This window comes from Quercus robur, chromosome 10, assembly GCF_932294415.1.
Source record: "Quercus robur chromosome 10, dhQueRobu3.1, whole genome shotgun sequence".
Lineage (NCBI taxonomy): Eukaryota > Viridiplantae > Streptophyta > Magnoliopsida > Fagales > Fagaceae > Quercus > Quercus robur.
In genome coordinates, this window is record NC_065543.1 from 38,545,785 (window position 1) to 38,558,522 (window position 12,738).

Consider the following 12,738-nt stretch of genomic DNA (forward strand, 5'->3'; position numbering starts at 1 on the left):
CAAAAGATCAATTGTTATGGCTGAAAGTGAAGTCAAATGAAAGGCTCCAAGTTATGTTATCAAGTTGTGTGGGAAGTCATATATTCATATTTCTATAATTGAGATTGGTCACATGATCTAGTGCTAATTGTGTATGCCTTGGTTGAATTGATCATTGAAGCTTCACATTAGACAAAGGACTATTTCATTGTTGATATCCACACACAACACACAAGTTTATGTTCAATAAATGCCATATTCATTTGTGTGATTGTACTTGATAAAATGTGTTTTCACATGCTCAATTTTTGTTAATTCAAGCACAAAAAGATTTTTGAGTGTTTTAGGTGTTTTTGGAAAGTGTTTTGCTGGAAAAATCTGAAAATTTCAAAAATACAGTTCTTGCCCTGTTTTGGCGGCTCAGTCGCGGGTATGTCAAGTCGCGAGCTTCAGTCGCATCTTCGCTGGTCAGTTTTGGCGACTTGTTCGCGAGTGGAAGGTCCAGTCGCGAGATTCACTCAGAGATTTTCGCGGCTCAGCTCGCGACTCACTCGCGGGTAGACCTTCCAGTCGCGAAAAACACTTAGAAAAATTTTTCAAAATTTTCCTCTTGAGTGTTTTGGCGGCTTGAGCTGGCGACTGTGTGGCGACTTGAACCAGTCGCGAAAATCGCGTGTTTTGCAGAAACAGGAGCAGTTTTTAAACCTCTTTCAGTTTTTCCCTCGAACTTTTGTAACTGTTCATCTTCTCTTAAAACTGCTGTTTTCTCCCAAAACTCTTCGTGAATCCATTTTTCAAACCCTTTTGGTGCTTCATTTCTTCTCCAAATCATCAAGAAAAGGTATGGGTTTTGATTTCTCAATCTCAGTTTTTTTTTCCTGCATATTTCTGTTACTGTTTGGACTGGTATTGTGTTCGTTATTCTTATCTCTATGTGTAATGGGTATGGAGTATCCTGTTTTTGATATTGTTCTCACCCGTTTTCATGCTGAGCAGTCAATGTGTTTTTCATTGTTCTGAATTTTTGCTGATTATTGAATCTGAGAATCTTTTCTGAAATGGGTTTGGTGTTTATGTGACTTACTCATTACACTTGCCTGAATATTGATGTGTGGTTGTTTGGTTTCTTCATGATTGAAATTTTTTTTCCCCATGCTCTTGTCTCTGATGGAGTGTTTTATGTTATATGTTCAAAATGATTCAAATGCTGTTTCCTATTGCATATCATGGTCATGTTAACCTGTCTCAATGACAGTTGTGATGTATTTCTTCTTCCTGGTGCACTTTTACCAAATTTGTTGCACGGATTAGTTTGTGTTTCTGTGTATTGTTCGAAGGTTTGGTTGGGTCTGTATTTTTTTTCAGTCTGGGTTTCTACATTGAAATATTGTTTTTACTGAATCTTGTTGACAATCTTTTGTGGGGTATTGTTGCTTGGTTCTTTTCTGTTGGTCTGTTCTCTTGCAGATGTCTCGTCGATCTTCCAGGGGTAAAGACATTGTTGCTGACGAATCAGCATCCCCAGTTGCTAAAAGGACTCGTCTATCATCTCAAGCATCTCAAGATCCCAATGAGGATAGATTCAGAGTTCCCCTGAACTCACACGCCTACTCAAATGTGTTTGACAAGTCAACAACTATAGTGGAGCGGGTAGTAGAGTTCAACACATTAGGGACTACATTCATCCCTCGAATCTTTGAGAAACGAGACTGGGCAAACTTGTTCGGAAACTTTGATGATCCAATGGATGAGCTGGTCAAAGAATGCTTCTCCAATGCCTCTGATCTTGGACCTGTCCTCGTTTTCTGGGTCAGAGGAACAGAGTTTAGTGTTACTCCAGACTCCATCGCAGATCTTCTCAGCATCACCAGACCTCAGAATGTGAATTTAACTCCCTATGATGAACGAAACCCAGAGGTTGGGGAAATTCTACAAATCCTAGGACACGATCATGAGGTGTCTAGTGCAGGAACTTCCATCAGCACCGCTAAGTTTGCACCTGAGTTGACCACACTGAAGTTGATCATGTTCACCAATCTCTACCCACTGTCCAACACTACATTCATCAATCTTGGGAGAGCTATATTTCTGTGTGATCTCATTACCGGAGCCCCCATTGATATATGTGCTCACATCTACTACAACTTGAGGAAGACCGCTTGTCGATCTACAGCTCGAGGAATCATTCCATTTTGCAGTCTCGTCATGAAACTCATCCTTAGTGCTGGCATTACTCCTCCTGCAGATGGTAAAATGTTGACTCGTCAACGTCCCATTTCTTTGTTCACTCTTCAAGCGAGCAGAAGTCACTCCTCCAAATCACCAAGAAGTGCTCACATCTCTCTGGTTCCTTCTTTTGCTCCTGACTCAGAGACACCTGCACATACCACATCTGCATCTCGTGATGTTCCTGAAGCTTCACCGGCTGGTATTCCGCAAGCACAAACTGCTCCTCATACTGACAGAGTTGGCAGTGTTCTTGAGCATATTCAGAAACGCGTTGATGAGCTTGTGGCACTTCTCTACTCCACAAACAACCATGTCCAAATGCGACTCGAGACTATGGAGAATCAGCTAGATGAGATTCAACGAAAGTTGGACGAGAGTCTTTAGCTATTCGTGACAAAAAGGGGGAGAGCATTTCGTAAGGGGGAGAAAAGTTCAAAGGGAAGTGTGCATAGTGATAGGGGGAGTACACACACACACATACTTTTGTTTTGTTTTTCGTCTTATCTTCTAAACTTATGGTTCTTTTGGTTTTGATACACTGTGTTTTGGTGTATAACTGTTTCTAACTCTCTTCATATATTCTTGGATAAACTTTTATATATGTTTGATGATGTTATTCAGGTATTTGTTGGTTTGTACCCATATGCTTATGTAAGCTTTTAGGGTTATGGCTTTATGCATAGTTTGTAGGCCTTGTGGTATGTACCATGCTTAAGTGCAGCCTTTATGCTATGTGAAATCAGTATTTTAAATCTAAATGTTCTGCATTGTGGTTTATGTACTGTCACTCTTGTGCCCTTGTAGGATTGTTCCTAGATGCATATGCCTTGTGTGCTATGCATTGGTTGAGTGTTGTACATACAAGTGTCTTGCCTTGTGCTTGTTAACTTGTATGTCCTTGTGTTCATTCCAAGTGTGAATGAACACTGTGATCACTACCTTGTGGTGTTCACTTGGTTGATCAAGCCATGGTTTGTTCATTAACTCCATCTTATGCTTGATCTTATATTGCCTGTTTCATATGCATTTATAATTTTCTGCTTACAATGATCATGGTGTATTGTTGTGTTTCAGGAGTTTATGTTCATATGATTCAAGTGCTTCACAGCTTCTAGAATTAGGTGTGAGTGAGTTTTGATCAACTGTTCCCAACTCACATGTTAAGTCTAGAGTCTGTTTTAGGGTTTTGTCACGGAATAGCCAAAGGGGGAGATTGTAAGGTTGAATTTATTCAACCATCTAATTGGCTTTATTCCGTGCCAAATTTGCTTGTAATTCAGCATTTAGTAACCCTGTATTTAGGTGGGATTGTTGTAAGGGTAGTGAGTGAGATAGTGTGAAGATTGCTCAAGAGTGTGCAAGAAATCAGAGAGTCGCGGCTGGGACTCGCGGCTGGACTCGCGGCTTCAACCCGCCAGAAGATGCACACGTGCCGAGCATGCTGGAAGATGAACAGTCATGCTAGCTGGAGCACTACAGGACAAAACAGGACAACTGGCCATACGGTTAACTCGCGACTGGAACTCGCGACTCAGTCAAGCCGCGAGGTCAAGCCGCGAGCCACCCCTGTTTTGGAAAAACCTGATGTTTCGCATTCCACTCCTCTTCAGTATAAATACCCTTTTAACCCACGATTGAAAGAGAGCTTCCAGAGAGAATTTTGAGAGAGAAACCCTAAAGAAAAACCAGATTGTTTCACCCACAATCTCTACCTTAGAGTCTCATCAAATTCCCTCACTCTCTTCCTCTCCATTGTCAAATCCTTGAGAGGCCTTTATACCAAACCTGGTTCTCACCATTATCATCCCTGTGAGACAGTCGTTTGGAGTTCTGGGAAGCAGTTAGGAAGGAGCCAATATTCATTGGTTGATGCTACGGTGAAGTAGCGGAATCCGGAAAGCTAGAAAAGAAAAAGGTTCGGCGCAACCTCGTTGGAGCAAGAAGCTTGGAGGGCTTAGGTGCATTGGGTAGATTAGGCTTGGAGGGTCTATTGCTGTCCTTGTATCCCAACTGTATTTTCTAGTGGATTGATTACCGCTTGGAGGGCGGCGGAGAGGTTTTTCGCCGAGGTCTTCGGTTTCCTCTTCGATAACATATCTGGTGTTATCGCTGTGTTTGCATCTTCCTTCCTCTCTATCTCTGCCTTTACATTAATCTGCTGTGGTTTATTTTGATGTGGCTTAGATAGTTGTTTAATCAATTCCATGTTATAGCATATGTTAAGTTTCCGCACACTAGTTGTTTAACATATTGCATGTGTTGATTAAATTGGTTTTTGGGGGTCTAAACGTTCAAAAGTGTTTTTGTACACGTTTTTGAACTTTCAGTTCCGTTGTAACCATATTTCCACCCCTAAGCTTCAGAATTGTGAGAGTGTTGGCTGGCTGAATGGGCTTTTAGTCTCAAGTTTTAACTTTGTGGGGGAAAACATAGTTGGTTCATTTTGAATTTGATTGGGCCCTTTTATATTGAGTCTGGGGTACTCTAAGTGACTGTCAATAGACGAGGCTTTGAACCCCAAGGTCTCAATCAAAGAGGTTATGGTCAGATTTTCTTTAATTAAGTAAGAGGGTTGGCTTGATTTTTGCATAATTTGGGAAATGGAGTGGCCTAAATTTATGGGCTGATGTTTCCTAGACATGGGGGGCCCTTGGAGTTTGCATTTGGTTGTTGCAGCAGACAAGACCAACCACTTAGGGTCAGCTATATGTTTTAAGCAAAAAATGGTAGAGTAGAAAAGTTGGGCCATAGTCAACCAGGGCATGAAAGCTCTTTTGAGGTGGAAATTTCAGGTACAAGACCTCCTTTATGAGCCAGAGGTGCTACTAGTGTCCCTTACCCACTTGGTTGCATGCATGGGCTAGTCTCATGTAAAAGGTCCAAAAGGAACCAACCCATAACCTCCAAACCACACTTAGTTTCCCCCAATATGTCGCATGGACTTAGGCCATGCTTAAAAGAATAAAATAAAATATAATACATAAATTGAGCCCATGAGAAAGTCAGGCTTAGTTGAATTGGGCTTGTAAAGAATGTGTCGCGAAAATGGTTATTAACAAAATGCAAATATTGAAATTACCTTTAGCATCAAAACAGAGAGCAAACTATTTTGCTTGGCAACAATTCATTGTAAAAGAGACATAATTTAAATAAATAAATAAACACACACACACACACACAAACTTTTCAATATATAAAATAAGCTTGACATACCATATGGTTTTAAGGAGTAGAATGATATCCCCTCTCAAGAATATAGGCTAGCTACTCTGAAATTAGCTCTTTTATGGCATGAGATAAATCTAAAATCATTCATCTTCTGGTTAAGAGAGACAAAGGATGTCTAACAGTTCATATATCATCTTTTTTATTTTATAGGGGTGGTGGCAACTAAATATGTATGAAATGGTTGGGTTCAATGAGAAGAAGAAGAGGCAAGAAAGGAGGAGAGAGAGAGAGAGTCTGAGGCATTAAAGAGCTTACATGGGAAGTTAAAAACAATGGAGAAAGGCAGTTAGGGGTGTTATGGAAATAGAAGTGAAAGCTATAGAATCGTTAAAAGATTAATAGAAAAAAAATAGGAAAATTTTTTTGTTTACTAATGGAAAGAAAATAATGACATAGCTGCTAATTTGACTCAACAATAACGTAGTAACAATAAATGCAATATGCACCGATACAATAAAACACACACACACACACACACACACAATATATATATATATATATATATATATATATATTTCTACCTAAAAAAGAACGACTGTTCACAGTATTATATAAAAAGTTGATAAATTTGAATTATTTTTAGCTAGACAAACAAATGTCATTGGAAGTATAATCTTTCAAACTCTCCTTCGAATTTTGGGTATATGATTGGGTTTCTCACCGTTCATTTATATTAGACTCCTCATCATTTGCACTAAATTAACTCACTTGAAACAAAAATTAAAAATTTTAGATGAGACACATAGCATAAAATTAAACTTTAATTGAAATTCAATTTAAATTCTAATTGAATTTCTTCTCAGCCTTGACTTTATATATATGATGTTTTATTTTTGTCAACAATGTTAATTAAAAATTTAAACTTTTTTTTTATAAAATCTTTTGCTAATGAGTGTGAAGTGCAACCATTCAAGAGGAATCTAATAGTTCCCCATCCACAGACACTAAATTGGAAAATTAAAAAAAATTAATGAACAAATATTCATTTAACTAAAATTTGCTCAACTCCCTAAAAAATAGTTAGTCGATTACAGTAAAAAGTTCAACCATGTTTGGTACACTGTAATAATGATTAAAGTATAATAAGAATAAATATTACTAGTAATAAAAGAAGCTAAAATGGAATAATAATTCTTATTCATCCATTTGGTGATAACACATGAATAAGGTGGTGGAATGATATCATATTTAGTCAAAATTTCCAAAACACCATTTTTACAAAATTATATGTTTACACATATTGGATTATGTTTTTGAATTAATTTTCAATTTGTACGGACAACAAGATAGATATAAACGATAAACAAACTTGAGTTTCTGTATTTGAGAATATCAAACTAAAAAGACAAACAAACTAGCTTTAATCTCATGTTCGCAATAGAGAAAGAATGTGATGATGGCAATAATTGGGCATTTTATCCTTTTTGTATTAGTTTAAAATGATAATTAATAGAAATAAATAATGTAAAATGAAGCTATTGATCTAGAATTGGGTTTCTCTTGACAGCCTAAAATAAGATAAAATTTAGGCTCTCTTTGTTGTGGTATTGGAAGTGGAAGGAATAACAGAAAAATTAAGACAAGAAATCTCATCAATTAAGAACAAAGCCAAGAAAGACTATGGAGAGAATAAATGAGTTACGAAAAAATATTCTAATTCAAATATGAGCTTTTTTCTGGAACTTAAATTTGTATAAGTTAAGGAATAACAATTACACTCCCTTTTTTAAGGATTTGTTATTCTTCATTTTAAGGAATAATCATTCATAAAGAATAATTGTCTTATATAATAAAAACATAACCAAACAATTGAATGGGCCTAATTGAGCTTGGTGAGAGAGTGTATAATGAAGTGTGTGTGTGTGTTTAACGGTTAGTTTGTTTCTAAAATAAAAGTTTCTAATTATATTTAAATACATGATTGTATTGACTAATAAAGTATAAATTGTTAAAAAAAAAAAAAGTGTAGTTAAATTCAATACAGTTATTTGTTATTATGGGGGGATGAGTGTGAGCTCAAACTGAGAACCAAAAGCCCAATAAGATCATTTTTAGATAGATAGGCCTAGCCCAAAGATACGAATGTGGATGAAGTGATCTGGTAGATAGAAGGGAACCTCCCAGGATCACTTCGGCAGAGGCCCAAACTAACTTCAATTATTGAGGTTTGTTGTTGATGTGATGTGTTGAACCTTCCCTATGACAAGTGATAAAAGAACCACAGATGACTAATTCCCCTCTGAACCAAGATGCCGCCTTCCATCAAACTCACCACAAGAAGGGCAAGGAGGGAATAAGGACCACTAAAGCAGTCACTTCCGCATTAATGAGATTCTACACCTAATCTATGCCACATTAAATGCTAATTGACTGGCCTAAACAGTGGAAACACCCCAAAAAGTCCTATTTCATGATCAAAGAGTGGCAAAACAGAGGGGTGATGGAACAAGTATCCCCCAAATCCAACTGGGAACAAGCCAATTGGAGAGAGAGGAAAAGGGAGAAATGGTTAGAGAATCCATAATAGTGGTGCTAAATAGCTATATTGCTATTTTAGTCCACCAAAATACAAAAAGTGCTCTACAATAGTAAAGGTATATCTAAATATTTTACCTTCAGAGTTATAGTACGCAGCTACTTTTGGCTACATACTGTAGCTTGAAGCTAAACGGAAAAAATATTTTTTTATTCCCACTAGCATTAAAATAATATTTCTTCTCTTTCTTTATTTAATTCTTTTTCTATTTCTTTTCTTTCTTCCGTTTATCACACAAAGACAAAGGCACAGCTCCTTCTCAAGCTCTCAGCTCTCACAGCGCTCAAACTCTCATCCTCCACAAAGGCTTTAGCTTCACCGATTCCCATCATCCTCATCCACATACTCTCATCGATTCATCAACCTCCTCACCGCTGCCACCGAAGCTCATGCACCACTGCCGAAGCTCACACATCATCGTCGACCCACGCACCATCGCCGACCTGATTCATCATCCTCCTTACCCACTTCGAAGCCCAGCTCATCTCTGCCAAAGCTGCCGCTGCCTTCCTCAACCCATTGCTTTGGTTTTCTGCCAATCTTAGGTATCACTCTATTCCTTCTCTCTACTTCTTCTTCTTCTTCTTCTTCTTCTTCCTTTTTTTATTTTTTTTTATTTTTTATTTTATAATGATTTTTGCGATATGATTTGTGGTTAAGATGGTAGCGGTGGGGGCAGCAATAGCGGCAGTAGTGGCAGTGGTAGTGGTTGCGGTGGTTGTGATTGTTGTTTATTGTAGTTGATATATTATTTTATTGTAGTAGATATATTATTTTATTGTAATGTTTATATTATTTTATTGTGTTCAAAACTAAAATAGATCCACTGCTGTTGGATGTTTTATAAAGTGAGTAGATAAAATAGATAGAGTAACTTTTTGTGGTGTCAAATAGCTAAAAAAATAGCACCATTGCTTTGGATGCTCTTATAAAAGGAGGAGAGGTGCAATAGGTAATGAGATTCAAAAAATTTAGAAAAAAGTCTTAGAGAAGAACAAGAGAGAAAAAGTGGAAATAGAGAGATATTTCTAAGGGATTTTAGTCCTTGATCCTACCCCTTGTATCTCGGGAACATTGTTTCTGTATGTATAAAAGCCTATTTTGATCTTTCTGTTCCTTCAATTTGCTGTTTAGATCTCTTATTGTGAAATATTTTCCCATCTTTTTAGAAATTAATTGTGCAAGATCTCTTCCTTTGGCACTACTGCTTTCTCAGAATTAGGATTCGGGGAAACCTATAGAATATCAAGCATGTGATTATGTGAAATTACAAATGCATTCAACTATCTCTAAGGACCAAAATTATCACAAAAACTTAGACACATACGATGTCGAGAAAAAACAAACACGGCAATCTTGAAAACAATTTTTAGCAATCCACTAAGCAACCAAATCAGCCTGCAAACAAAACAAATAGTTTCATTAAAGAAAGAATCATCAAACAAATAGTTTCGTTGTTCGTATTTGGTATTTAACAAATCTAAAGACGAATAAAATCAATTAGGTAGCATAATTCTTCATTCACAAATGAGCAATGCTACATACACAATACTTTTCACAACTGTTAAATTATCAAATTGTTATTGATTCTCATTTGGGCTCATCACGAAATTACTTTATTGTCTACCATCTAGAACCCAGCCCAAAAAAAAAAAAAAAAAAAAAAAACGTGATTGGAGAGTTATTGTTCACAAATATATGTCAAGCACTTTTCCTATAAAAAAAGTTATAAAAAAAAAAAATGTCAGCCAAACATTTCATCGAACACGTATAAGACTCACCGTCATGTATGTTGGCCCGCTGTACCCACATACTTCCGTGAAGTAAGGAAGTGTAAGGAAGTGCACCAATGTGATCCAAATGGCTATCCAATTAACAAAATCAATAAAAATACAGTGATTTCAATCAAAATTGAAAAAAAAAAAATAACAAAGAAATAATAAGCTTGGGTTGAGAAAGTAAGGTACAAGTGGGTGATGACAATGCAAGTGAAGGCGCTGTCGAAATCGCTGGAGTTGGAGATGCGAGAGAAATCGGGGTAGCTTTGTTTCTAGAAACTTCGCCAATGCCGCTGCCTTGTTCGTCCTCAACGGTCCTCCTGGGTGCGCCAACCTTCAATTCAAAATCAATTTCCACTATCAATACCAAAAACAAAATACCTAGAAGAAGGGTACGTACACCTGGGTTGGGAACGGTGAGAAGAAGAAGGTAAAGAAGGGAGAGGTGCAAACAACTGAGCCAATGGGCTTGCACAAACGTACATTCATACACACACACACAAAACAACAGTAAACCCGAAGCCCCTCAAAACCCCAGATTAAACCCCAAATCAAAAACTCACAGCAACAACCATTCGGAACCCTAAACCCAAATCAAATTTCCAATCAAACCCAAAACCTCACCTTGCAAAGAATCTCTGAAATCATGGCCACTCGGAGCCCAGGAACCAGTTCTTCGCGGTCAAGCTCTCTGAGCGTGGGTCCAAGCAACAGAGTCAGAGGCCAACTGGGTCACCCTGCATTGTTGAGATTGCGAACTGTGGGTTGAGATCGAGCACGGCGGCGAGATTACCGGGAGCTAGGTTGAGAAGCTGAGTGTTTTTCAATTTAGGGATTGATTGGGTTGAAATTTTAGGGGTTTTTTTGAATTTATAGGAAGGCTATAGCTGCGGCATAAATGAGTCTGGAGCTGCGTTTAAATAAACGCAGCTCTACCACATACAGCTAGAGCTGCGTTCTTCTAAACGCAGCTTTGACATGTCTGGAGCTGCGTTTAGAACAACGCAGCTCTATAAGTTTTGAAGCTGCGTTTGTTAAACGCAGCTCTCAGATATATTGAAAAAAAAAAAAAAAAATTCCAGGTTGGAACTAAAGCTGCGTTTTTGAAAACGCGGCTTCAATCCTACCGGGTTAAACACAGCTCTAACATCAAAAAAACGCAGCTTAAATTACCGATTTTAGTAGTGAAGCCATTTTTTCCATCATTATCATTTTGGTGTTTGCTTTTGACCCCCACAGTTATAATATACTCTCTCTCTTTTTTTTTTTTTTTTTTAATACAAGATAAAAATTCTACTCTAACCTAATCTAATGTATATGTGTGTGAAACTTCCTCCTAGAGATTTGAACCCCAGCTCTTGTTCTCCACACCCCACACCCCATAAGCACTTATACTTATGGAGTGACTATCGCACCAAGGGTGTGTGGTTACTCCTTTTTTTTTTTTTTTTAACTAAAATAAACCCAATATGATTAAAAAGAACGGTTCTTAAAGTTTTTTTTCTAGCATTTATATTAGGTGGTATTAATATGGGAAGGCAATAATACATGTAGCAAAAACCAAAAAAATATTATAAAAGGGAATTAAAATTAGTAATATGTGATGTTACACCATTAACTTGACTGAGTTGACTCCAAATCGGGTATGCATCTCTGCCTAACACCATATAGTCAAGGTCTCAACTATTGTGACCTTCGACATTAAATAATTGAACATATTCATTTTTCCAATTACAATAATGATAGTAAGAAAACATTGCAATTGCAGGTCTCTCACGCTAAAGCATATTTTTAAGTAAAATAATGTTCCATCTGGACTTCCGGTCTCCATCTAATATATATATATATATATAGTATTTGCTAGAGTCGTTGTTGAAATGGCATTGAATGTGTGTTTGGGATTAGCTTATCAACTACTCTTTTGTATTTTTAGCTTTTAAGTACAGCGTTTTAAAACTTCAAAAAAGTACAATTTTTTAAAACTTTATATTTTTTTTCACTTTTTTTTAGGTACAAATATATTTTAGCACACTTTTAGCAAAAAGTGTTCATTAAAGCTAAATAAACTACTCCTAAATGGATATGCATCTCTACCTAATTCCATATAGTCAGTCTAAACTATTGTGAGCTTGACATGAAATTATGGAACATATTCATTTTCCCATCTACAATGATGATAGTAAGAAACATTGCAATTGCAAGTCTCTCACGATAAAGCATATTTCTGATTAAAATAATGTTCCATCTTAACTCCCATCCTCCAGGTGTGCTTAAATTATAAGAGTGCTAAACGAAATTGAGTACAAAATTATGGATATATTTTAGCACACTTTCAATAAAAAAATTTCATCTAAAAGCTAAATAAGCTGCTTCCAAACGATATGCATCTCTGCCTAATTCCATATAGTCACGGTCTAAACTATTAGTGAGCTTGACATGAAATTATGAAACACATTCATTTTCCCAACTACAATGATGATAGTAAGAAACATTACAATCGCGGGTCTCTCACGATAAAGCATATTCTTGATTAAAATAATGTTCCATCTTGACTTCCAGTCTCCATGTGTGCTTAAATTCTAAGAGTGCAAAACAAAATTCAGTACAACATTATGGGTTTATCAATTTCTCTGTTCATGCTCATGCACTTTCTTGCTCTACTTTCGTTGTATAATCTTATGTTTGCTAGCTCTTCTTTCGTGCAACCTTTATGCCATGATGATGAGAGCTTCGCCTTGTTGCAATTCAAGGAAAGCTTTATCATCAATCAGTCTGCATCTTATGCAACTTCTGCTTACCCGAAGGTTTTGTGGAAGCTTGAGAGTGATGATTGCTGCTCATGGGATGGTGTTGGGTGCGACAAGGACACCGGTCATGTGATCAGCCTTGATCTCAGCACTAGTTGTCTCTATGGTTCTATCAACTCCAGTAGTAGCCTTTTCCGTCTTGTTAATCTCCAGAGGCTGGATCTCTCATTCAATGACTTTA

The 12,738-nt window shown here is 37.1% G+C and overlaps 2 protein-coding genes and 1 long non-coding RNA gene across 5 annotated transcripts in view; 1 reads left to right on the forward strand and 2 right to left on the reverse strand.

Annotated features, from left to right (window-relative positions):
• LOC126701593 (uncharacterized) overlaps positions 1–12,738 on the reverse strand; it is a 63,588-nt gene that overhangs the window by 13,899 nt on the left and 36,951 nt on the right. The window lies entirely within an intron of this gene.
• On the reverse strand, positions 9,806–10,891 carry LOC126701594 (uncharacterized). The gene is made up of 3 exons (XR_007647421.1): positions 10,375–10,891; positions 9,940–10,084; positions 9,806–9,836 (listed from the first exon to the last, which is right to left on the reverse strand). It is a non-coding gene; the product is annotated as an uncharacterized LOC126701594 (long non-coding RNA).
• Positions 12,256–12,738, forward strand: part of LOC126701592 (receptor-like protein 7) — an 84,090-nt gene continuing 83,607 nt past the window's right edge. For 2 of the 3 annotated variants that reach the window (XM_050399791.1, XM_050399793.1), the window contains exon 1: positions 12,256–12,554. In XM_050399791.1, coding sequence (XP_050255748.1) covers positions 12,363–12,554 — 192 coding nt within the window. In that variant the 5' untranslated portion in view covers positions 12,256–12,362. The remainder of the gene's footprint in view (positions 12,555–12,738) is intronic. The other variant, XM_050399792.1, reaches the window with a different exon arrangement.